This window comes from Podarcis raffonei, chromosome 2, assembly GCF_027172205.1.
Source record: "Podarcis raffonei isolate rPodRaf1 chromosome 2, rPodRaf1.pri, whole genome shotgun sequence".
In the NCBI taxonomy this organism is placed as follows: domain Eukaryota; kingdom Metazoa; phylum Chordata; class Lepidosauria; order Squamata; family Lacertidae; genus Podarcis; species Podarcis raffonei.
In genome coordinates, this window is record NC_070603.1 from 97,137,394 (window position 1) to 97,164,011 (window position 26,618).

At 40.7% G+C, this 26,618-nt stretch overlaps 1 protein-coding gene and 1 pseudogene across 24 annotated transcripts in view; both read left to right on the forward strand.

Annotated features, from left to right (window-relative positions):
• The window catches only part of FOXP1 (forkhead box P1), a 536,656-nt gene that overhangs the window by 431,186 nt on the left and 78,852 nt on the right, over nt 1–26,618 (forward strand). For all 24 annotated transcript variants that reach the window (XM_053378208.1, XM_053378193.1, XM_053378192.1 and 21 more), the window contains 2 exons: nt 1,367–1,526; nt 9,284–9,488. In XM_053378208.1, the coding sequence (XP_053234183.1) occupies nt 1,367–1,526; nt 9,284–9,488 (365 nt within the window). The remainder of the gene's footprint in view (nt 1–1,366; nt 1,527–9,283; nt 9,489–26,618) is intronic.
• On the forward strand, nt 12,625–13,149 carry LOC128409623 (small ubiquitin-related modifier 3-like; annotated as a pseudogene).

Consider the following 26,618-nt stretch of genomic DNA (forward strand, 5'->3'; position numbering starts at 1 on the left):
AGTGAAGAACCTTCCCAAGCCACGCATGACATACATACATGGCACAAAGCTGGAAGAAGTAGGGTGTCAATCACACCGACTTTATTTTTATTTTAACATGTGCATCGTTGCATTTATTTGTCAGGATAAAATCCATACAGATTTTGCGTGAATGATCTATAAGTCATACAGTCAGACTTTGGACAGAATTCAAAGAACTCTATGGGGTGTGCCCAGAGGAATTGTTTACTCTTTCTCTTTAATACTCTTCAGACATCAAACTAAACCATAACTTCAGCATGACAAGATTGAGCCACCCCACCCGACGCAAGGAAGAGCTTAGAAGCTTTCGCTTCCATTTGTACTTAACCACAGCCTGTTGAGGCACCCAAACTGACAAACTGTGGTTAACACCAACTATGGTTTGTTTGATAGAAGCCGGGTTACATCTTGTGTTGAAAATTTAGCAAGCTGGATAATTTTTTTTTAACAGAATAGTGGACAGGATGGGTGCAGGCCTTTTTGAAATCTTCTCTATGGCCAGCAATAAAGATTGTCCAGACATTTTAATCTAAGGGGAAAGATGATGGTGATGATAATAATAATAATAATAATAATAATAATAATAATAATATCTATTATTTATACCCTGCCAATCTGGCTGGGTTTCCCCAGCCACTCTGGGCGGCTTCCAACAAAATATTAAAAATACATTAAAACAACAAAAGGGGGCTTCACAGAGAAAATTGAGGGAGCAGAGTGCCTTTGGCTAGGAAACTGCAGCCTCTCCCAACCCCCCCTGCCTCCCGCTTTCCTGTCATAGGGAAGACAATGCTTAGCATTAAGGAACAAGGTGTCTGTGTGCACATGCTCAGCTTCTGATGTGTTTTCAGCGCCAATGCTAAATCCACAGTTCTTCTACTCCACACCCAGACACAAATGCTTGTCATCCCCACCCCACCCAATTTGCAAAGCAAACTTTCGTTAATGTCTTTATGAGTGGGTTATATTGAAATATACTATCAGGGTGAGGGATAATGGCTGGGGCTGCAAAAATTTGTTAGCTGCAGCTGCATTTTGGGATGGAGTTTTCTGCAAATCTCAATGTTGAACTTAACTTGCACAGATTATTTTCCCCCAACACCTATCTCGCGCCTTGACGCACACACATTTCCCCTTACTTTTTAGAAGGGAAAAAGTGAGTCTTATACAGCAAAAAATACGGTATATGTTCTGCTACAGGGCCTTTTTGGTGGTGGTGCTCTGGTTATGGGATTCTCTCCCCATACAAAATTGTTTCCAGCCGTCGTTACTGACGAAACGTTCACTTGGCACTATGTTGGATTCCACCCATAATTTCTTTTCTTCTTGTTCTTTTGTTTCACAGCCCCAGCAGCAACAGGTGACTTCACAGCAGTTGGCCTTTCAGCAGCAGCTTTTGCAGATGCAACAACTGCAGCAACAGCACCTCCTGTCTTTGCAGCGCCAGGGTCTGCTGACGATTCAGCCTGGCCAGCCTACCTTGCCATTGCAGCCACTTGCTCAAGGTATGTGTGGCGTGTTGAGGACTGCTGCCTTGTGAAATGAAGCTTTCACAGGCTTCACACTAATCTGACAAATCTATCCAGCGTTAGAGAAATATATAATACTGGGAAAGCACTTCTGAGTGTCTTGCGTTTTTCTACTTAATGGATGGATCTACCTCTTGGAGAATTAGGTTTAGTTTCCTTATCCTAATGAAACCTCCAAAACTGAATTTCAGGCCTTATGAATTATCAAGTCTGTGTTATAACAGCTTTATTTTGTGCAGCAGGTAAGTGATGGTTGATACCGGGGAATAGTTGAACTGATGCTTTCCAGCCCAATTAGCTTTGTAAGAATATGCAACCTTAAAAGCATATAAGAAAACTTAAAAGTTACGCAGATGAAGAGTTCTGTGTAACTTGAAAGCTTTTACGCTCTTAAAGAAGAAGAAAATTGGAAATAAAATGTAATATCTCTACTTCATATTGTTTGGATGTCTTGAACATAGCATGTTGCTGTGAGGCTGTGTGTGCATCTTACAGCAATGTAATGGGCAGAAATCAGGAACTGACACTTTTCACAGCATATCACCGCACTTTCTACATTCACATATAGACAGCACTCAAATTGCAGGGAGAAATATCAGGGGGACCTTAATGAAATCCATCTCCTGACACCCATTGAATTTAGCCAAAACATGCCTCCTGCAATCTTTTGAAAACAGTAGCTATGTGGGCTATCAGAAAAAGTATTGCTGTGACTCCCCCACCTCCGTAATTGAGTACAGTGGTATCTCTGGTTACAAACTTAATTCGTTCCGGAGGTCTGTTCTTAACCTGAAACCATTCTTAACCTGAGCTACCACATTAGCTAAAGGGCCTCCCTCTGCCACCGCCGCGCGATTTCTGATCTCATCCTGAGGTAAAGTTCTTAACCCGAGGTACTGCTTCCGGGTTAGCAGAGTCTGTAACCCGAAGTGTTTGTAACCCAAGGTGTTTGTAACCCAAGGTGTTTTTAATCCGAGGTACCACTGTACAAGTGATAGACTTTTTTCCTCCTTCCCCCACCCCAATCCTAAATTCACCTTTACTGCCCAAAATACCTGTTCAGTTGTTTCTTGGCACATAGCAGAAAAGATTTGAGAGCAACCTTCTTGCTCATATGTTATTTTTTCTGTTTCTCCTCTGGAGAAAATTAATTAACTGAATCACAGTATCTTGCATTTATCTGAACATGTGATCTCTCAATGCACTTGTTACCTTTTTCCTGCACTGAGGTCAGTGGAGGGCGCATGCTTTTGATTTCATTCCTGATAGAATCCAACATGCCAGGTAATGACTGAACAGGCTCAAATACTTAGTGGTTTTTATCGAAGTGTTGGTGTTGGTTATGTGCTCCAAACTCCCGCTGTTCCTGAGAGAGGTTGAGACTACTGGGAAATTTACTTGGCACATTATGGACAATATGGATGAGTAAGAAAAAATAAAGTAAAAACCCTAGGGGGGAAAAGCAGGAGAAGGCATGCAGACTATTGCTGGTTTTGTACATGTAAAAAAATTACAGCACAAGTTAATTATACCTCCAGATTTATTGGTAAGAAACATCACAAGCTGTTCTTGCATACCCACCCACTGGACTCTGGCTTCAGCCTTCCAAATTTTTTCTCACAGTTTCTATACTGTTAAGTTTGCTTGGTGATCCTCACTGTATATAGTACATCAGTTAAGCTGTCCAAAAGAGGGCAATTGGGCAGTGACAAGACACGGTCATGTGTAATGTGAAAGAAATGAATGTGGTGATGCATGAAGTGTAATCTGCGCAGCAACACATCAGAGACACCAGTAGGTAATTCAGCAGTCGGTGGCATTGATTGATAGGCTTCACAGTGTACTATAACTATTAATTCCTATCACATTAGGAGGAAGCATATTTAAAAGGGGGTGAGCACTGGAGATCAAGCAAACACAAAACAAAGGCTTGTGTTGGTGGCTAATTTCAGTTACGTTATTATTCCCCTCCCCCCTTTCACACTATTATGATTCTGGGGTGCTGTTGTGTTGTGGAAAAGACAGGGGGAAAGGTAACTTGAGAATTCAGACAGGTCAGAATGCAACACATTCCTTTCCTTTATTGGAGAGATCTGATGGCTAAAAACTGATGTCGTTACGAGGTTTAAATCAACTTTCTGCTTGCTTGAACATGGTCACCTGGGTATGGAGGTACAAGGACAAAAAGAGGTTGAGCAACTCAAGTTGTCTTTGAGCCAGTGAGTACCTAGGGTTGGAAAATCGAGTTCCACGAACAGTAATCTGTCAGCTGTCCCCACAACATACATTTTTTAAGCCTTTGCCTGCATTTTCTTCTATAATGAAGAAGATACTTCTCCCACGGAAAAAAAAATGCAACGAAGAAGAGTGTGAAAGCTCCAGTCTGTAATAATAATTGGCAATGAACACTTAAAGTATAGACACCCTTTTTGTAAATGGCAACTGTTTTAAAGTACATAAAGAATCTTTTACTAGATGGAAGTACATTTGTTGATACAAGCCATTCAATCCATTTCTGCATTTTAGAGGTGAAATTATATTGGTAAATATGACAGAAACAACCACAAATGATGCAGCATTTCTTGCTTGTTTCAAAGAGCTCTGAAGCAAAACATTTAAAAAGTTTTAATCAATTACAATCCACTGCCTTGCAATAAAACAGCATATATAACATTGAAACATTTGTGTAATCACTCCTGCCCTTACATTCAAATGCATCAATAATCTAGTCTGTACTCAGCATCAGCTGTAAAGCAAACTTTATTTAAGAAGCATCCTAAACAACCGAACCTAGAACGCCAGAACTACACAATACCAAAATAGAAGGTACTCTGATGCTAATCTCAGTGGACCTCACTTTCAAGGAAACATATTTAGGATTCAGAAAGTCGGCAGTTCAAATCCCCACGATGGAGTGAGCTCCCGTTGCTCTGTCCCAGCTCCTGCCAACCTAGCAGTTTGAAAGCACACCAGGGCAAGTAGATAAATAGGTACCGCTGTGGCGGAAAGATAAATGGCATTTCTGTGTGCTCTGGCTTCTGTCACAGTGTTCCGTTGCGCCAAAAGTGATTTAGTCCTGCTGGCCACATGACCCAGAAAGCTGCCTGTGGACAAACATCGGCTCCCTTGGCCTGAAGCGAGATGAGCGCTGCACCCCATAGTCACCTTTGACTGGACCTAACTGTCCAGGGGTCATTTACCTTTTACCTTATTTTATCTATTTGATGTGCTTTGAAGATAGATACATGCCTGTGCTCTCAATTTGTACCTGCCAGATTAGAACATAAATTAGAATGCTAATAACCATGAGCACAATGTTAGAAGCTAAAAAAATGTGAATTCTCTCTGATATTACAATATTCAAGTGTCATTAGGTTCAAAGTGATTGTATCATTCCCACTCTTAGGTTCTGCTAGTAGCAGAGGCCACTATATTTAATCACCGCTTAGGTTTGATTTAGCAATAACTAACTTTCTGCAACATTTCTCAACTGTCAGATAAAATTATCCATGGAGTTTGTGCTAAAAAAGAAAACTATTACTTGTTGAAGAGTTCATAATAGCATTGTCCTGGTTTGGGGGACAATTATGTCACTTGGATCTCTGTGACATCATAATTAGATTCTGTTGCATAATTCAATCTGATCTGCAGTCCTTATGCCCGTGACTACCTCCAACTGCAGTTACAGATACTTTCTTTGCCTTTTATATCAAAATTGTGGAATTTGTTTAGATTTTGTTGTACAAAGACAGTTCTCATTAATGTTATGAATTGCCCATCTGTTATATAGTGGACAAATCCTGCTGTAGATGTTGCAGCTTGCTAATTGCCCCCTTTGCCCTTGATGTATCGAGAGACTTTCTGTGGTATTCAGGTTTTTTTTTGTCATATAAATCAACGACAATCAAGCAGAAACACACAGCATCATCTCACTTTGAAAATCTAGAGTTATGTATACGAAGATTTTATAATAGCTAATGGTAACAGTAATGATAACAGCAAATGTCTTTTTCTCATATCGGTGTATCCCTCCAAAATAAAAATGATGTTGACTCGTGTGTTCTATTATCAATATGTTCCCATCAACAGACAAGTCCATTCACTATTGTTTCAACTGAGTAAACAGTGGTGAAAGGGTCAGTCATATTCACAGGTAATTGTTAGTGTGGAGACAGTCCTGTCAAGCGTGTTAGCTAAAAATACATCCCACACTGTCACTTTGCAAGGTGTTTGAAAATAATAGCCCAGTTGCAGCTAAACAGGACACAGGATTGTGTCGTGACCTTTCTCTTTGTTTAAATTGCCTCAGAGGTTTAATTTCAAGGGACAAGCAATAATTGAATATGTCTAATAACTAAATGCTCATATGGGACAAAATCCATCAAAATATAATTGGCATTTGATTTTTATGAAAGGAGAAGGAATGACTTTATAGCAATAGATGCATCTTTAGACTATCTGATCACTTAAAACCTAAGTGTATTTTAGAATATGTACTAATTGCAAACACTTAAAAAGCATTTTTGCATATATATTTTTAGGCGGCCCACTAGCAAAGACCAAATGTTTTCGTTAATGCTACTCTCAGAAAGGCGGGGAAGGTTATTGGTCTGTCGTGCAATAATTTACTCCTCTTTGATATGCAAACGATCCACGGTGAATATAAAAAAAATCCTATCAGACTCATTTCACAGTTCTTAACCACTTAGATTCTCTGGAGTCTATCGCCTCATTAGACCAGTGCTCTCCAAAGCTAGCATAATTAAAATCTTTAACAGTTTAGCAAAGTAAAGATGTTTGGCTGATCACGTTGAGATGATTATCTAGCCATTGTATTCCAAATGACAAAAATAAATTAAATTTAGACCTTGGCATTTTTTATTATGTGTTTCAAATGAATATATTGTATACTGCCTTTAATGCCTTAGGTTTGGTAAGAGACATGTCTGTTTCAGACATGGATGTATATTTAAAAAATGGCAGATTCTCCTCCCCACCCTTGAAAAAAAGCAAGGATAACAGAGTACCGTAGGTTGAAACAAAGCAGTTGCATCCATTGACACCTCGACTTCCAAGTTCTTCAAAAGAAATCAATTAATTTTATTTTTGAAAACATGACTGATTCTACATGCTTTCAAAACTTAAAACTCCAGCTTGTCCCATATGCCCATGCCAGTCTACAACAGTAGAACAAACTACTCTCAGATTTTGGCATGCATAACCTTTATGGGATGTCATATTAAACTGTAATTTCTTCAAAATATGAAGTTGGTGGCATACACCATTTTGAACTTACCTTGTTAAACAGTATTTCTTCTTCTTTTTAAAAAAGTATGTTTTTATTTCACTTCCAATGGCTCATTAGCACTGATCAAGAAATGACAGTAATAATAATAGTGTTACTTATATAGAAACTTGCAGGGTTTTTTAAGCTAGACACATCCATCAATTAACTGAGCAGTGCTAGAAACCAAAATTAATGAGAAAGATAGGTGTGTTAATGAAATAATCATGGTATAATCAATTTGACTGTTAAAATTCGAAAAGCATTTCATGAAGACAATGTGAATTCATAATTTATGTCTAAAAGTGATTAATAAAAACTGTATTTAATAACAAAGCTATTTGTCATCATTTACAACTTAAGCACAAAATTAGTACCATTGTGGTTCATGTTGTCATAATAACACAGATGAATAAATTTATTTTGAAGACCTTCCTTGCTTCTGAAGAGAGGTTAAAATGCGTCTGTCGCCAAGTCTCTTAGAAAATGAAGCACCATTTATTTAGACTCTCCTTCAGAAAGCAACGAATAATTGTTTTGCAATATAAATCTTGCAAGGAAAACCTCACTTGGAACTTTACTTCCCATTGTGATTAAGAGAATGGGCCTATCAATAAGAAAAGGTTCTGTTTTAACTAGTTTCCACTCTGTCAATATATATTCCCCCAGGAATTGTATATGTTGAGTTAATTGTTTGTCCTGTGCCCCAAATAGCTTGACGTAAAGCATGAAAGGTTGTTTGTGCATTAAGGCCTAAAATCATAGGTGACAAGTAATGAGTCTGTAAGGATATTCAAGAAGCTGTGCCATGTTAAAGCTGACAGTGATTGAGCTTGTCACAGGGCTGAAGTGTATTCTTTTGGACCCAGTACAAACTTACAATAGGGTCCCTTCACATACATAAACCAATATCATCCCATATATACATTCTCATTAAATAATATTTCTGAAATGAGTGTATGACTGCAAACCATGTATAAATTCACCAGTTCACTTCAAATGTTTATTTTTTCCTGGTCCATTTCCTTGCTAAAAATCATGAATTATCTCCCCAAAGCCAATTTGGTTTGCAAGTTCACAATTGATAGACAAAATAGCTAGGTGGCTTGACTGTTCTTTCCCATAATGCATTTTTGGATGGTTGCAGGCTGTAAATCCCTGCCCCCAGCCCCCCCCCCGCCCCCAGCCGTAGCACTGCCACCTGTTGTCTGGTAGATCTTAAGAGAGCATGCCACATGAGGAAGCACAAATCTCTCTGTATCGAGAGTCCTAGTTTAATTGCACACAAAAATGCCATCTCTGTTCTAGCAGCACACTATTCAGAATGTAACTTGTTCTGCTCTCACGCCAGCAATTCTCCTAAATCTGTTGTATTCACACATACAAAAATGTTGCTGCTGCTGTTGTATTGTGTGTGTTTTTAAAAACAGTTAACACTTCTGTTGAGACAACTTCAGCCATTAACCTAAATGGTCACTGCTAAGTAGCATATCTTAGCAGTGACCATTTAGGTTACCGCTGAAGTAGTTGCCTCAACAGAAGTGTTAACTGTTTTTTGTGCTTTTTAAAGTAGCATATCTTAGGGACTAAACCACTGAGCCTCTTGGGCTAGCTGATCAGAAGGTTGGTGAGCTCCGATTGCTCGGTCCCAGCTCCTGCCAACCTAGCAGTTCGAAAGCATTCCAGTGCAAGTAGATAAATAGGTACTGCTCTGACGGGAAGGTAAACTGCATTTCCATGTGCTGCTCTGGTTTCAGTGTTCTGTTGCACCAGAAGCGGCTTAGTCATGCTGGCCACATGACCCGGAAGCTGTACGCTGCTCCCTTGGCCAGTAAAGCGAGATGAGCGCCGCAACCCCAGAGTCGTCCGCGACTGGACCTAATGGTCAGGGGTCCCTTTACCTTTAACCCATCAATGTACAGAAGGATCCACCAGAGAGCACTTTGCGCAAGGCTCTCTAAAACATGCAGCCAGCCCAGGTTGGTGGACTCATTGGGCTTAAAATTATTGCATTATTTAAATGTAAAAGTTCATCATGAAGTGATAAAAAAATAAAATAAGGGAAATGCCATGATTTTCTTTCCTTATGTCTGAGCCTTTCATATTCCTGTATTCACGTCTTCAGTGAGGACTAGAAATAGCCTTTAAAAACTATCTTTTGGCTTTTGACTGCAATGGGACCTCCGTGTTGCCCACCTTCCAGTTTACCATAACAGTGAAGCCTAACTAATCGACCGCAGGGACATGCAGTTTGTGGGAAACGTTGACTTGGCAGGCAGCGTTACTATGCTCCAATTCAGTGGTGTGTATGTGGCATTTATTACTTGGTCCTTGGAATTTGAAAAATAACCTCCCAGACTAGGTTTTGTTTTCCAGCTTTGATATTAATTACTGTTTGAAGATGGCTAAATTAGCTGTTAATTAATTTCACTATTCAATTTTGTTTCAGGCATGATTCCAAATGAACTGCAGCAACTCTGGAAGGAAGTGACGGGTTCTCACACAGCAGAGGAAGTCGCAAGCAACAACCACAGCAGTTTGGACCTGTCGACAACATGCATCTCCTCCTCAGCCTCCTCTAAGGCCTCCTTAATAATAAACTCACATGCCTCAACAAATGGACAACTATCAGTCCACACTCCTAAAAGAGAGAGGTAAGTGCTTCTAGTATTCCTCCTTATCTCTGCCCAGAGCGGTATATCTTTACTGTGGTGTTTGTTTTATCCATGCATATGGCTTCTGTCACCTACATACAAGGGGAGAAATGGCATAGCGTATGGAGGAGGACCATAGCTCAGCAGTAGAGCATTTGCTTTGTATAAAGAAGGTCCCAGGTTTGATCCCCAGCTGGGACATTCTGGAGATCTGCCACCAGTCAGTGGTGGACAGTACAGTGGTACCTCGGGTTACAAACGCTTCAGGTTACAAACACTTCGGATTACAAACTCTGCTAAGCTGGAAGTAGTACCTTGGGTTGAGAACTTTGCCCCGGATGAGAACGGAAATCATGCGGCGGCAGCAAGAGGCTCCATTAGTGAAAGTGCGCCTCAGGTTAAGAATGGACCTCTGGAATGAATTAAGTTCGTAACCTGAGGTACCACTGTATTGAGCTAGAAAACACTTGGTATAAGGCATCTTCCTTTGTTTCTATTAGTTCAGCAACTGCTTTTGAGTGTGTAAGCTAAGAGTTAACTTCTTGAGTGTTGCATAAATGTTACTGCTGATACCCCTGGACTCATGAAGAGTATTTGCTGACTTAAAGTCACTAATCTTTGTTGTGTCTTTGAGTTGGTTCCCCAAACACATTTTTGTCCACATGAGCAGTTCTGACTTGTGTCGTGGTGCTCGCTTTCTAAAGAAAAATGTAATATATGAAGGTGGTAATCCTGGATATAAGTGATCCTGCATTCCGCTGATTACGATTGGTATGTCCTACAACATATGACATAACCCAAGGATAGGTTCGTGCTCACATGGACAAACGTAGCAGGAGTGTATTCAGGTATTTGTGCAATCACACAAGTTTATGTTGTCAGGATCTCATTATTTTGCAGATGTTTTAATGTATATTGTTTCCTTGTGGTACCTGGGAAGCAATTTCTCAGAAATATATTTTATCCTGTTTGTCTGTCAACTGGTTGTTGGTTCTTGAGAAGCAATTTGGAAGGCTCTTTATCTGGACGGTGTGATTGCAAATTGCTGTCCAAAAGGGGTCATCTGATTGTGATGTCAAGTGATTGGCAGGTGGGCAGCCCCAGCCACATGTCAAATTGGGTTGGGGTGGTGGTGCAGATGAATATTTGGCCCATCGACCAGATCCAGTTCCACACCTCATGATTTAGCTACTTCAAATTTCACACTGACTTGTATGCCCAAAAGGTATCGTGTTTGAAAACTGCTGCTGAACTCATTAAAAATCTAGAGCAACAAACATAGCACCTTAAAAACAGAAACAACAACCCCTCTTGTTCTAACATTTGCTGTCCCTTTTGTGGATCTTCCTTCTTAGGATGACATCTAGGTACATATTGGGACTGTTGCCTCGGTCTCTCTGCTTCTTTTTTTTCAATCACAGGGGAAGGGCCAAGTAGGTGCAGTCCCTCACACAAACACACCCACCGCCTTTGTTTGGATTCCCCTGCATCTAATTGCCACTCATTGTGCAGTACAAGATGCTGTTGCAAAAAGTCCCCCTGAGTTTCAGAAATGGGTTGTCAACTGGGGAATGTGGGGCGAGGTCTGCTTTTAGAAGAGATGGCTAGAGAAGGCCTCCCTAATTCAACAAAGCTCTCTCACTGTGCCATTGAGATCCCAGCCATGATCTTTTGTGGCCTGGTAATGAAGACAAGTGTATGTGTTTATGTTGAGAAGGATCTTTTCCTCTTTGGAACTTGATATGCTTAATAATCAAAAGAGAATTAACTATTTTACTTAATTGCCTATGCTCACTAATTTGTAGGTGACTGGTTGTTGTTTTTCCTGGCCAAAGTTTTTGCTAGTCAAGTGATTTGAAATTTTTTTGGTAAGGCAAAGCATATAAGCACATCTTGTGCCTTGCTTACATGAAGAAAACAAAGCTGTCATGTATAGATGCAAAATACTTAAGAACATTTTTTTGAATTGAGATATTGTCATATATAGTGTCTGTTACTTAGACAGGGAGGACTTAGTCCTGTTGTTGTTGGTGTACATTTGTGCATGTCTGTCAAATGAAATATGTTTGCTGTAGCACCAGAAGACTGAGTTTTCTTGGGAGGATGAGATGTACGAAAAATGATCTTGGCTTCTTCCAACTTATAGAAAAAGGGGAGAGAGAATCATAACGCATTGTGTGTATGTGTGTGTGCATGCGCGCACTTGTGTGTGTGCATGCACTCCCCCAAATTTTAAATACTAAAGGCTGTGCACTGGAATAAGTGTTTCTGTGGCATATATGAGTAATGAACAGCTTAAAGCCAGAAATGGACTGCACTTGGCAGCATATGTGTGTCTGTTTGCTTATTGCTCAACTAGAGCCAGGGCTTTTTCGGCTGTGGCTCCGACCTGGTGGAACACTCTGTCACAAGAGACTAGGGCCCTGCGGGACTTGACATCTTTCCGCAGGGCCTGCAAGACAGAGCTGTTCCGCCAGGCCTTTGGCCAGGGCACAGCCTGACTCCCTCCCTCGGCAATCTTCGCGGAGCTCTGGCCTAATGGTGGCCAGTGGCTTGAATTTAATTAATTTTATAATGAATGATTTTAGAGTGTTGTTTGTGTTGTGCTTTTGTATTGTTTTATTGTTGTTGGCCGCCCTGAGCCCGACTTTGGCTGGGGAGGGCGGGATATAAATAAAATTTATTATTATTATTATTATTATTATTATTATTATTATTATTATTATTATTATTATATTCTGTGCCCGCCGAGCCACTTTCTTCTGTGGCATGTAGAATTCAGTTTGTTCACATCCTACCATACAGACTGCAATATTTCAGTTTCCAACAGAACATAGGACTGGTTAACAAAGCTGCTGTGCTCTTTGCTTCCCTGTGTAGAACTATCTGGTCTGGTTCACGTGTAACACTAAACCATGGTTTGACACTATGTGCATGTGCTAGAATAAGCCAAAACCAAGCCTTCACACTTCGAGGAGTGGGTTGTAGACATTGTTTTTGTACCAATGGAATATTAACGTGATATGTGCTAGATACTGTGTTAGAACAGAAAATTGGCGGCGGGTGGGAGAGGAGAGGACAGGAAGACGGGCTCCAAGCAGGTGCGGACTTGCTCCTTGAGGAGGTCCTTGCCTGATGTGATGACATATCCGAGGAGAAACCCAAGGAAGGAATAAAAATGGAGGATGACCATATCAATTTAAAAGTAGCTGGCCAAATGGATCAGTGGTCCAGTTTAAAATAAAACGGCACCCACAACTAAGTAAACTAATGAAGGCCTATTGTGAGAGACAGGGTTTGTCAATGAGACAGATTAGATTCAGATTTGATGGACAACCAATTAATGAAACAGACACACCTGCACAGTTGGAAGATGAAGATACTATTGATGTGTTTCAACAGCAGACTGGTGGCATGTGCTAAATATCCTGTCCTTTTAGGAAGAGGAATGTGAAAATCCAACTCACTTTATCATTTGTCCTTGGATTTGCTATTAAATAGTAAACAAATGAACATGCCAATCATACAGGCATCTTCTCATGTTCTGAAGACATTTATCCAAATTCTTTTCCTGTCCCTGATATACTGTGTGTGCAAGTTGAAGCTGCATCTGTGGAAAATTACTGCATCATAAAAATGGGCCCAGTCAAAATTAAATTTTCAAATACTGGTTGTCTGCTGTCATCTTGTTTCTATAAATTGGTGGCCTAAATACGAGGCTACTGTGAAACAAGGATACTTAGTCTTGGCTTTCATTGTTTCTGTTTTACTGGTTAATTATGTAATGTAAATATTGAAATATCTTTCCTTGCAATAGTAAGTTTCTCCTCAAAACAGTTGGGTTGAGAAGGAAAGGGTTTTACTATTAAACAGAGGTATTACTCTAAAATTATTAATGGGATATACAGAAAGGACAGTACTTTCAGATCCATGCTTAGTGACAGTTTAAGCTTTAAGGTAATGCAAATGTACACGTGCTTTTTCATAATAAGATAGCATAGAATAAAATATTTTTTTAAAGAAAAGAAAAAAACAGGAAATTGGCACTGTTGGCTTTTATGTGTAGTCAAGCCAAATGTTTCAGTGATATTTCTTAGAGCTGCAGCAGAATTTGCCTGGTTATACTCTATGCAGAATTGCTTTGCAAAAGTTGGTGACTTACTTGGATCTGCTTTTAATGGACATTTCCTGATCTTTGTGATCTGATCTCTGTCTAATTGCAAGATAGTAGGTTTTTTTTTAAGGAATGTAATATATCCCTACATGTTAAATTTGGAACCTAACATAGTTGCACAATTTGCTTTTAATGGAAACTTGTCTGTCAAATCGAAAACCTGGGGGGAAGATGCTGCACCTTAAATTGTGCCTCCAAAGCATATTCTTCATTTTAAAATTCACATGTAATAAATGTTGACACTTTGCCATTTGTGATCTACTAGAGTACAGTGGCTTGAAATCAGCTTTGGGAGAAAATTTGAAAGCAAACTTTGTCCCAATTCTTTATTTTATCAAATGAAAAAATAATAATGCAGCCTTAACCTCTAATGAATTTTGTAATACACGTGCACAGTATCATTTATTAGTGTTCAGTAGAACAATTTTTTAAAACCCCTTTTTGAGTCCATCAAAATATAAAAAGATAAATGGCTCAGAGTGGAAGAGGGTTCAAGCTTTGGGTGACTTCCCTTCTCTTTGGCGCATTTGAGGTTGGCACCATCAGTTCGCAGCAGCATGATTGAATTACCTCTGTCCATAAGAAGAGGAGGCATAGTATGTGCTGAAGAATGCCGACTAAGGCACTTAAGGTTTCTGTTGCTGCTTTGTCAGGCAGTGTGGTGCCTGCCTAGGTGTCATATGACACATAAAACTCTGCTTGTTTAGATGTTTTTCACCAGCTTTTTATAATAATAATAATAATAATAATTTATTATTTGTACCCCGCCCATCTGGCTGGGTTTCCCCAGCCACTCTGGGCGGCTTCCATAGAAAACCAGAAATACACTAAAATATCACAGATTAAAAACTTCCCTGAACAGGGCTGCCTTAAGATGTCTTCTGAATGTCAGGTAGTTATTTATCGCTTTGACATCCGATGGGAGGGCGTTCCACAGGGCAGGCGCCACTACCGAGAAGGCCCTCTGCCTGGTTCCCTGTAGCTTTGCTTCTCGCAATGAGGGAACCGCCAGAAGGCCCTCGGCGCTGGACCTCAGCATCCGGGCAGAACGATGGGGGTGGAGACGCTCCTTCAGGTATACTGGGCCGAGGCCGTTTAGGGCTTTAAAGGTCAACACCAGCACTTTGAATTGTGCTCGGAAACGTACTGGGAGCCAATGTAGGTCTTTCAAGACCGGTGTTATGTGGTCTCGGCGGCCGCCCCCAGTCACCAGTCTAGCTGCCGCATTCTGGATTAGTTGTAGTTTCCGAGTCACCTTCAAAGGTAGCCCCACGTAGAGCGCATTGCAGTAGTCCAAGCGGGAGATAACCAGAGCATGCACCACTCTGGCGAGACAGTCCGCGGGCAGGTAGGGTCTCAGCCTGCGTACCAGGTGGAGTTGGTAGACAGCTGCCCTGGACACAGAATTGACCTGCGCCTCCATGGACAGCTGTGAGTCCAAAATGACTCCCAGGCTGCGCACCTGGTCCTTCAGGGGCACAGTTACCCTATTCAGGACCAGGGAGTCCTCCACACCAGCCCGCCCCCTGTCCCCCAAAAACAGTACTTCTGTCTTGTCAGGATTCAACCTCAATCCATTAGCCGCCATCCATCCTCCAACTGCCTCCAGGCACTCACACAGGACCTTCACCGCCTTCACTGGTTCTGATTTGAAAGAGAGGTAGAGCTGGGTATCATCTGCATATTGATGGACACCCAGTCCAAACCCCCTGATGATCTCTCCCAGTGGCTTCATATAGATGTTAAAAAGCATGGGGGAGAGGACGGAACCCTGAGGCACCCCACAAGTGAGGGCCCAGGGGTCTGAGCACTCATCCCCCACCACCATTTTTATTTTTATTTTTATTATTTTTATTTATTTATTTGTTTTAAAAAAGAATATTTCTGAGTATTCAGGGAAGCAGATGAAGGTTTGAGAAAGAATGCTATCTAGGGTACAAGGGGAGTGTTTGTTTCAGGTAACCTTATCTGAATATGAAGCTTTTTCTGAAAAAACAGGACTGGGAAATATTTCATTTTTAGTAGTCATTATAAAATATTTAGGAGCAGTTTCATTGCAAGATTATTTTTTTAGTATGAATGGACATTTTGAGTTTAATTTAACTTAATTTACCTATTTCATACTTTAGTTTGAGCCCTAAATATATATTTTGTTTTAAATGAACAAGATACGGAAATATACAGGTTGTATTTAAATGCCCTCCTTTTGCCCATTTACTCTATTCTCCAATCATAGTTTTCTCCTGCAGTAATGTTACCATGGAAGTCTCTGATAGTGAATCCATAGCAGGTGACTGGAAAGTCCACCTCTTCTTGGTCACTGTTGCCCCCATTTTACAGACTGAGAATTGAATCTCGGAGATCTGCAACTGAACAGGCAGTAAATTCATGGCAGGAGAAGAAAAAAAATGGGCACATCTATCTATACCCTTTCACCATTTGGATGAACGACTGGGAGCTTATTCTACTGGCTCTTATTTTAGTAACAACACCGAAATCACTTTATTCTCTTATTCTAAATGAAGAACTGGGTGAGCAAGGCTAAGATGTTCAAGGCCACCTGCAATAGAGGAAGGCACCTTCTCTCTCATTTATCCTAATTACTATCCAGGGATTCTTTCTTCACCTGCAGAGAGAGAGGGAGTGCCCTGCCTGCTGGGGGCGCTGACAGAGCAAGTAAGCTCATGAGGGCAGCCACATGCAATGGAGAAAATCAACCTTCCCTCCAGACCCCCGTCACTAGCAGCAAGCTGAGGGCAGTGTATAATACCTTCCTTAGCACATCGACGAGTAGCATTCCCTGATCTGAACTAAAATGAGAAGTGGGACCCCTGTTTGTGAACCTGCTTCTGCTTCTGTAGCTACGGGCGAGTGCCCATTAAGAAGCTGCTCTCTAAAGCACCATCCAGAGTTTACAGCAATGCTATCTTTTTTCTCACCCTCCCTCCCTCTCTCTTTTTAAAAAAGCTCCTTATTTAAGTAGTCAGGCAATGTGTCAGTGATATTACAAGCTAAGGGCTGAGGTTAACAGATTGAGAAGAGGGCAGGAGAGAAAGCGGCTGGAAGATTAATGTCAACAGAGATGTTTTCAGGGTGTAAAAGAAAGGGTGAAAACACTGACGATTGAAGGTAGCAGCTCTGAAGAAGCTCTTTGAATGTGGCATTGACTCGGAGCCTTAGGAAGTAGCTTGCGTCTCTTGCTTGCACTCCTTCTCCAAAGAGAATTGCTGATGAACAATAGGATACAGGAGCGGGTACCCCAGTCCACCCCCTACATGCAGCCTTGAGCTGGATCTTAGCAGGAGGATTCTTCCCAGTGCCAGAGGCTGGGGGAGAGGAGAGCGCAGCACCAACATCCCTCCAGGCCCCCCGCCCACGTCCTGCTCAGCCTTATACTGAATCTCCGTGAATGAGCAGTTTCTTTTCTCTCTGCTAGACTGTCACCTAGGTGGAAGGACGATAGAGAAACAACACTCAGCTGGGGTGCTCTGGAGGAGTTTTCTCCAGCTGTTATATGTCCAGAAGCGGCACTGGCCGGGGAGGGCAGGGTACAAATAAAACTATTATTATTATTATTATTATTATTATTATTATTATTATTATTGAATAATGCTCTCAAGCAAACCCTCAGACCCTCTTGCTGTTGTTAGACATTGGAGTGCATTGCTAGTGACTCTACTGCAACCCAACTCAAGGGATTGGTGGATGGAACTTGATTCCTGGAGTAGGGCTGTTGTCTTTTTGGGTAAGAGTTACACTCCCTCTGAAAAATTAGGGTCATATCCTGCAGAGTGCTCCTGCATTGAGCACTGCTGCTTCCATGTAGCAGCCATGGCTAAGGATTCCTTTCCTTAGTTTAGCCTGGTGCATCAACTGTGCCCATTTCTACAGAAAGCAGAGCTGGCCGTAGTGACATAAGTACCCTGAGCACCTTTGATTTTGTTTACTGGAACATGGAGCTGTATTTGAAAATTGTTTGGAAACAACAGCTGTTAATATTTTCTGCTTCTAAAAAAATTCTGCAGGGACAAGTCCACTGGATCGCGTGACTCCTTTTCTATTCCAGTTGCACTGGTTCCTGATTTCCCTCTGGAGTCAATTCAAGGTGCTAGTTATTAAATTACCTTAACAGTTTGGGATCAGGGCACTTAGAATAAATTTTCTTCCCATAAGAACCTTCCAGTCCTTTCAGTTTGGCAGTGGAGGTTCTCTTGCATATTCTACTTGTATCTAAGGCCAAGGATAGCAGGAACATGGGAGAGAAAACCTTGTGGAACTCTCTGTCCCAGGAAATCTTAATTGTGTCCCTTTTGATAGTTTTTTTTAATCTCCTTTAGAACTTGCATTTGTTCCCATGAGAGTTTTTTAATTTAACTGGTTAGTTTACTTTTACCTGCCATATTCTGTGTGCCTTTCCCTCTTTTATTTTAATAATTTGATTTTGTTGCTTTAGTACTGCTTTCTGAGTTTTGTTAGCAGCCTGTGGCATCTTCAGATGACAAGGTGGAGTATAAATTCAAAATAAATAAATAGCCTCAATTAAACAAGTGGCTTCATTTGATGGGAGGTCAGTTATTTTCAACAAGATGCAGCAAGTTTTTGTGTTTCAGTGATGGTGGTTTGGGAGGAAAGTCACGTCATTACGCTGTGGAGTTTACATGCTAAATTTTGTCAGGTGAGAGAGAGAAAACCAAAGAGAGGTTTTCTCTCTTTTTAGAAGGGGGAGAGGTTGTAAAATGCTGCACCCTGCCTCAGCAGCCATTAAAACCCTACTTCAGTGGAAAGAGATTCAGATATTTGTAGGGGAGAAGGTTGTAGGCTTAATCCTTGGAAGTAAATAGAGTAAATCACTGTCTTCCCTAAGTGCAAAGGCTACCTGACTTTGGAAGAAATGTCCCAGGGCATAGTACTTTTGTCTAGGCTTTGCAGTTCAGTTATGTGTGGAAATCAACTAAACGGCATGTTTAGGATATGGCCTGCACAGTAAGCTCACCTGTCCTGGCTGGTTCAACTGAAAAATAATTTGGTTCATCAAATGTAACTAAAGCTATGTACACATTGCCAGCTTAAAATGCAGTCAGTTTGTTCAGAACAAAACTGGTTTGGGGGAAAACTCATAGAAATGCAGGATTGCCTAAGAAAAGACGTAGAAAATGAGAAGCAGGGAGAGTAGGGAAACACACAGCCTACGTTTTAGGAATGAAGATTGACCAGCTAAGGTTCAGGGTGAGTATATTGGCTGGAGAAAACAAGTGGATAAATTGAAAACGATGACAACTACACCTGTTTGGGGGGCAGGAAAGGTCTGGCTATCACTTGTTCCATTCTGTATATTTCTAATGTTCAGGTGTGAATTTTGTTGCTAGTGTAGTCAAAACAGCACTACCCTCCCACAAGAGAGGGGGTATCGCCAGACTTGGGGAAACCCTGAGGTTTGCAAAAGTATAAAAAGTCCTTATTGGGGAAAATTCTGCAGTGGGGAGGACATTAGAAAACAGTGCAAGGAAGACAGCATTCTCAGCGGCAGTGGAATACTGACTGCCCTTTGGAAGGGGAAATGGCATATGGAGGTAGAAAACAAAAGACAGTATTTATTGTGGAGGAGGGAATGGCTGGCTGGCTGGAACCCTGATCAGGAGCACTCAGGAGGGCAACTTTCTGTTGCAGATCCCACATCTGTTACTCTACACTCTTTGATTTCTTTAAATACTAATCGTCTGCTGGCTACTATAGAAGTTAGCTAAGCCAACTATGAAACTAGTTTCCCCCCTCCCTTTCCCACTTTTCAGAATAGCATTGAGAGTGACAAGTATATGAACCTTCATTTGAGCTCTAGTTACCGAGTTGTTCTGGTTTCATTTGTCATGTTGAAGCTAAATTATTGTGATGTACCATGAAAAAGGACTGTACCTCCAGATTGTAACGAGGTCAAAATGTGTTTCTGAATTTAACTGCTGCTTATTTAAACAGTCTTGTGATGTAGTTCTGAATGTGTTTGACTGTTTCCTGTATCTTCAATGTATATATTTTTACTGCAAATGACTAAAAAAAAAAGGACCAGTGTCATGTGTTAAGAGCAAGCAGTACTTTTAGGAAGGTTTTTGTTTTCAGCTAGTAATATTTAGGGTATATGGAAACTTATGGGCAGTATTACAAAGCTGAGTCAGTTTTCCCAAAATGAAAACAAAATGATTCAGTCCTGTATTATTACTAAAAAAGTGTCATAACTCACGTTAGAGGAGTTGTTTTGTTATTATATTTTATTTATACCCCACCCATCTGGCTGGGTTTTTTAAGTGGTCTGCAAAGTTAAAACACGCTGGGTTGTATTCATCTATCATAAAGTAGACCAGGAGACTCACAGAAAAACTTCCAAGAACTTGGAGAGGTTCATGCAACTGAAGGAGCTTCAGGGGCCCAGGTCCCTCTGTGTGTGTGTGTGTGTGTGTGTGTGTGTGTGTGGAATATATATGTATATGTCCCCCACTTTCCATCATGTAGGTCTCAAAGTGGCTCACAACAATAAAGTATACAACATGCAAAATTTAAAACAGAAATTTAATCTAAAAAAAACCCACATAAATTTAACCTCAAAATTTTTAAACCTTGAGAATTTTAAATCTACCCCCCCCCCCGAGCAATGTAAAACATATGAGCATTCAGGGTGCATAGTTTTAGGCAGTCAGCTGAAACTGACTCCTGTCTGAAACCCCAGGAAGCCACAGTCAGTCAGTGCAGACAATACTGACCTAGATGGACCCATTGGTCTGGCTTGCTATAAGGCCACCTCCATGCCTTAACTTCCTGTGCTCCATGTTAAGTGTGCCTCTAATTAAAAAACCCCCAATAAAACCCCACAAACCCTTGCATTAAAAAATAAGCAGCAAACATTCCTGTTTAAATTTTCTCTGGCAGGGAAGTGATACAATTCATTCTAGAAATACTGAGTTAATGCTTTCAGTTTTTCTGGTGCTTTTTAATTTTTTTTTGTCTTCCGCTGTATCTTGTGTCCCCCTCCTTTGTCCCACATTGCACCCACATTTCGTTAAGCAACGTCAGTGGTGGCAGCAGCTCTGAGGCTTGGCGCACAGCAATCTGTTAAGGAGATAAATAATCTGCCTTGGCATGACACTCCTACTCTCCTCTTTAATTTGTCTTACACAAGGAAAATTATAATTAAATCATTCAGGGTAAACCCTTGAGTACAGAGAGGGGGAAAAACACACTTTGGTAAAGATTGCCAGTAGAGACCAACTTCCCTGTTGTGCTGTGTAGAGACATTTATCAATATTCAACACTGTTAAGAGGAGAACATTTTCGTGCAATTTGTGAGGCGGATGCCAAAGCTGAAATCAAGGCTTGTTAAGATTCTTTCCCCTGTGCAGTCATGAGCGTTCGGCGTCGTTAGCGTTACGCTCTGACTGCATGTTTCCAGGCTTGGATTTTGCTCAGACAATTTAATAATGTTTATTGTGCTGATTATATACATACATATAAATTCACTCAATGCAGTAAACCTACCTCAGTCATTTCTTTCCTAAGGGAAATGGCAAAGCTATAGATACTTGCGTTCACAAAGAGTAAGCAAAAGCAAAGCCATTAAGTAGTATGCAAACCTCTCATCTTTTCAGCATTTGGTTTTCTGCTACAGAGGAACTTAACACCTAGCAAAGCGGCAAATAAGAAGCTTTGTTCCGTTGTTGTTGTTGTTTGAATACCACCCTTCATCCAAAGATCACGGGGTGGTTCACAGCAAAAAAAGCCACAAAATGAAAACACAAAATACATAAACAAAAACAAACCAATAACTCCCGCCGCCGCCGCCCCATTCCACAAGCACATTTAAAAGGGCATAGAACGTTAATCAGCAAAAGGCCCGGCTATAGAGAAACGTTTTTTCCTGGCGTCTAAAGATATGTAATGAGGGTGCCACGCAAGCTTCCTTAGGAAGAGCATTCCATAAATGGGGAGCCACTGCAGAAAAGGCCCATTCTCGTGTTGCCGCCCTCCAGACCTCTTGTGGGGGAGATGCACGAAGCAGTGCCTCAGATGATGATCACAGGGTCTGGGCCAGTTCATATGGGGAGAGGCAGTCCTTGAGGTACTGCGGTCCTGAGCTGTTTAAGACTTTATAGTTCAAAACGAGCACTTTGAATTGGGCCTGGAAACTAAATGGCAGCCAGTGCAGTCAGGTCAGGATCGGTGTAATATGCTCGAACCGTTTCACCTTGGTGAGCAGCATGGCCACCAAATTCTGCACCAGCTGTCACTTCCAAACCATCTTCAGAGGCTACACATAACACTTTGAAGTATTTTAACCTAGAGGTTTCCAGATCATAGATCGCAGATGTTAGGCCATCCCTGTCCGGATAGGGATGCAGCTGGACTACCAGTCAAAGCTGATGGAAGGCAGTCCATGCTGCTGAGGCCACCTGAGCCTCAAGTGACAGCAAAGGGTACCCCCAACCTGTATACCCAGTCCTTCAGGAGGCAAGTAACTCCATCAAGAGCAGGCAACCTTCCGTCCATTTGGTCTAGGTCTTTTTTTAAAAAAGACCATTCCGCCGCAGTAGGCCAGCTATATTGTCTCCTCAGATATTAAATTGAAGCAAGTGTAAAACGACCATTTGGGTCGTTAGATATCTAGGCTTCAAGCCTTCACTTTTACAGTAATTATAAAGTCTGGGAAGTTTGTTAAAATCTTTTTTGTATTAGATTCATCAGCATTTTTTCATCCGCATAAAGCAGGGTTGAAATGTTTTTATTTCTGGGGTGGCGTCTTATATTTAGAAACAACTGTGTAACCACACCCTATATGCAAGTTGAAAAGGAGATGGCTACATCTTCGAAGATGCCCTTTATTATTTGCAGAAATAAGAGGTTTCCCCAAGGACACTCAACCTGACTTTAAAGGAGGTGTTGGTATAGAGAGCCTGTATACAAAATAGAAGATGATTATCTGTTTGCAGCTCCTCAAGTCTTTCCCAAAACACCTCTTTTGGTTTGGCGTCAAAGGCAGACTTGAGATATAGGAAGGCTACATACGAAGTCTGAGTGTGATTGATGTATATTTTTGCGTAAGATAATCAAAAAGGAAGTTGTGATCGCTTGTAGATGCAGCAGTTTGGATACTAGTTATCTAACTTAGGCAGGAGATATCTAGCTCACATCTCCCACTTTCTGAGGTAATCTAAGGGGAGCTTTGAAAAGCTCACCCTTCTACACTCATAAGGGGTGATTGTTTATAAAGTGATTGCCAGTTCATTTTGGTTCTATTTACCAGGGGGAGAAATCAGGAGTTAAACATAAATTGCATTGTCTTTTAATATATAGAGGAGATGCCTCTATAAACATGACTTCTGAATTATTGTAGCTTATTCTGCCTTAGAATTCTGGGCTGACCAAAAAGCATCTACTGAGGTTTGCCTCGTTATACAAAAAATAAATAAATCCCACCACTTGGTACAAATCTTTGCAACAATTGTTGCACTTCATGAAGTTGGGTTGAGACTGTGGGTTGCATCCAATGCTAGTCCTACTCAGAGGAGGCCCAGCTGAAGGTAATACACAATACTAATTTAGGTTCACTAATTTCTCTGCATCTACTGTGTGTAGAACTTAGTTGGTACCTCCCTGCCTCTTGTTTGACATTTTGATGGGTGCAAACATTTTCCAGCAGGGAGCAGGAAAGCTGTGCTAAACCATGGCTTAACATTACAAACTGCAGTTAATCTTTAACTATGGGCAGTAAAAGCAAGCCACAGTGGAAACAAGCCACCAAAGCCAATATAAGAAAGCTGGCTTGTTTTCATGGATCATAGATTAATCACAATTTAGGATTTGGGCATAATGCAGAAGGAGAAGTTCCCAATCTCTTCTTCATGTCCACACTGGAAAAAGGAGAGAGAGAGAGCTCAAGAGGCACTGTGGCTCATTCTCAGAATACTAACTCATGGTTAAGCATTGGGCACTTCATTAAAATGCCTTCTCAATGTTGCCATAATAAAACAAATGCCCACTCTATTCTGTAATAGTAATACAGTAGTACCACTCTATTCTGCCTTGATCAGACCGCACCTGGAATTGTATGTCCAGTTCCAGGTGCCACAATTTAAGGAGGATATTGATAAGCTGGAGAATAATAATAATAATAATAATAATAATAATAATAATAATAATAATAATTATTTGTACCCCGCCCATCTGCTGGGTTTCCCCAGCCACTCTGGGCGGCTTCCATGGAAACCAAAAATACACTAAAATATCACACATTAAAAACTTCCCTGAACAGGGCTGCCTTAAGATGTCTTCTGAATGTCAGGTAGTTGTTTATCGCTTTGACATCTGATGGGAGGGCGTTCCACAGAATGTGCAGAGGAGGCTGACCAAGGTGATGTGAGAGTCTATAAACCCAGCCTATGTTTCTATGATCCTCACTAGCACTTGAACTAATGACTGTTACTTTTCCAATCGCTTTCATTTTCTAGAGTTGGATCATCTTTTTTGAATTATGCACCTACCTCTTTCTGTTTCCCATAGGTGTTTCATTGCTTTTTTTAAAAAAAAAAGTTTACAAACCTTTTTCAAAACCTTTATATTCTCAGTCAGCTAAATTATTATTTCATAATGTCTCCCACCAGCTCACTTCTCCACCAGCTTACCTTTTAGCATGGCAATCATATCTCTCAAGATCTCCAAGAAATTAGTTACAACTGACCTCTTTCTCATCAGTCCATGCTGAAAACCTTTAATCACATTTGGCGTTCTAGTGCATTCCCATGTTGAATTCTGCAAAATTGTGCATCTTCATTCCCACCCCTCATCCTCAAGTGATGTTAAGCTAACCAGTCTGTAATTGCTTCTTACATCACGTGGCTGTTCTTCGGATGAGAGTGTTAGGTTTGTCACTTTATAGTTCTCAGGAATCTGACCTGACACTAGAGAACTTCTGAACTGGAATGGTTCACTGGTTTCTGGTCAGATGTAATAATGATCATTTATTCCATTTTCTAAGCACTATATCCAAAGCAGTATATCCAAAGGCACTTTAAATAGACTGGGTGAATCTTGGCAGACGCTGAACAGAACTTTTCCAAATTTTAGCATATGTATTGTTTTATACTTCCATCTGGCCAACAGATATCTGAGTGCTTTGTATATTGCCACCCTTTTCTTGCCACTAAGATACTTACATGTGTCTCTAATATAACTTGCTGGTGTTTTTGCATACTGGTTGCTGGTGGCTTACAGCTATTGTGTATACGTAAATTTGATTTAGCTCTCCAGCCAAATTTGCAAACAAGCAATGTTATCTGTGGAGACAAATGTTTTGTAACCCCATCCATTGCAGAACTAGATTACATGGGCACAATCCGCTCAGTGTTACACAATTTTATGACACCCCACCCCCCCAAACTGGAGAGATTTCAACATGTGCTTAACACCCTCAAGTAAATCAATGTGATGTTCCAAGTGCTTGACTTCGGCTGAACTGTGAAACGGAAATAAGACAATTTTAAAAGCATGAGAAGAAATATGCCTTTCATTTTTATTTGCATGCAGTTTAACCATTTTCACTGGTTGTGTCGAGACATGTTAACTTTTCATAAAAGAGCAGGGCAGCCAGAAAAACTAAACAAAACCCCGACAAACCTCTGAGGAAACAGGGAAATAATTTAAATAAGCTTAATAGCTATGAATCACACTTCTAAAGGTAATTTCTATTTAACATTGTAGCACGTATATTACGTATTCTGTTTGAGGGTGCAATCCTGTTCCTGTAGAAATCAATGGTGAAAACCCTATTGATTTTTAATGTATCGGAATTGTAGACTTTACAATAATGACCTCAGAACAACTGGACCACTTTTAAGCAGTGTAAACATGATCCATTGCACCAGACTTTAATGCTAGAACTGGTTAATAAAATAACCCCCATTGAATTCAATGGGACTCCCTTCTGAGTAGACATGGTTAGGATTGTGCTGCAAGTTGGATATCACCCAGTGTCTTTTCCTTGACTTCCTTTATTTTCTAGAGTTCGATTCTGTTTCTGGCAGTTATTTGAGAAGTGCTAATATTAGTATTTAGTAGGTACACTCCTTACAGTCCTATTTTATACCAAATGAAATGAGCTTACACAAAAGCATATGGAATAAGAAATTAAAACTGTAAATAATAGATTACATTCTCGGAGCACAAAATTGCTTATACCTGTTGGATGTTGTCTTTTTCTGACTGGTGTAAACAAAAGAAAGAGCTGCTCCTTTAGGAAGGTGCCTAAAGGAATAGAGACGCTTGCTGGAACATTTCTTTTAAATCTGAATTTCAATGTGTGTCTATCCGCATGCGCATTTAAAGCTAACGGTTCTGATGGCTCTTTAAATGCCATTTCAAATCCAGAGCATAGCGCAGGTGGTGCTAATATAGGACAGTCCCCTAGGCTCTTCTCGCCAGGAGTGGTACAGCTTGTTCAGTGTCTGCGTCCATATGGCAATCTGTCCCATTCACAGAAAAGACATTGTAGCTGTGCCTGTGGGTGCTGTGGTCAATGTAGTGTGAAAAGCAAAATTGTAACTCTCAGCAACCAATGCTATATGCACTTCCTTTTGTTAGAGAATCCAAGTTTTGTGTGTGTGTGTGTGTGTGTGTGTGTGTGTGTGTGTGTGTGTAATTCTTAAATACCCAAGAAAATTCCCAAATCTTGCCGGGTTTATTTTTCTGTTTGTTTGTTTGTTTTCCTTTTGTGTGTGCTTGTGTGTATTTTTCCCTAGTACTGCAGGGTTAACTAAGCAGGTTGTTATTTGATCACATACCAGTACGTGGTTACCTGGCTTTTAGTCTCAAAGGGTATCTCTGGTTGTTTAGAGCCAAACTTAATCGTGACACAGTCAGTACTTTGGTTATTCATGAGGTTTACCCCATTCATGTTATAAAGTAAGATTTTCTAATTTTAA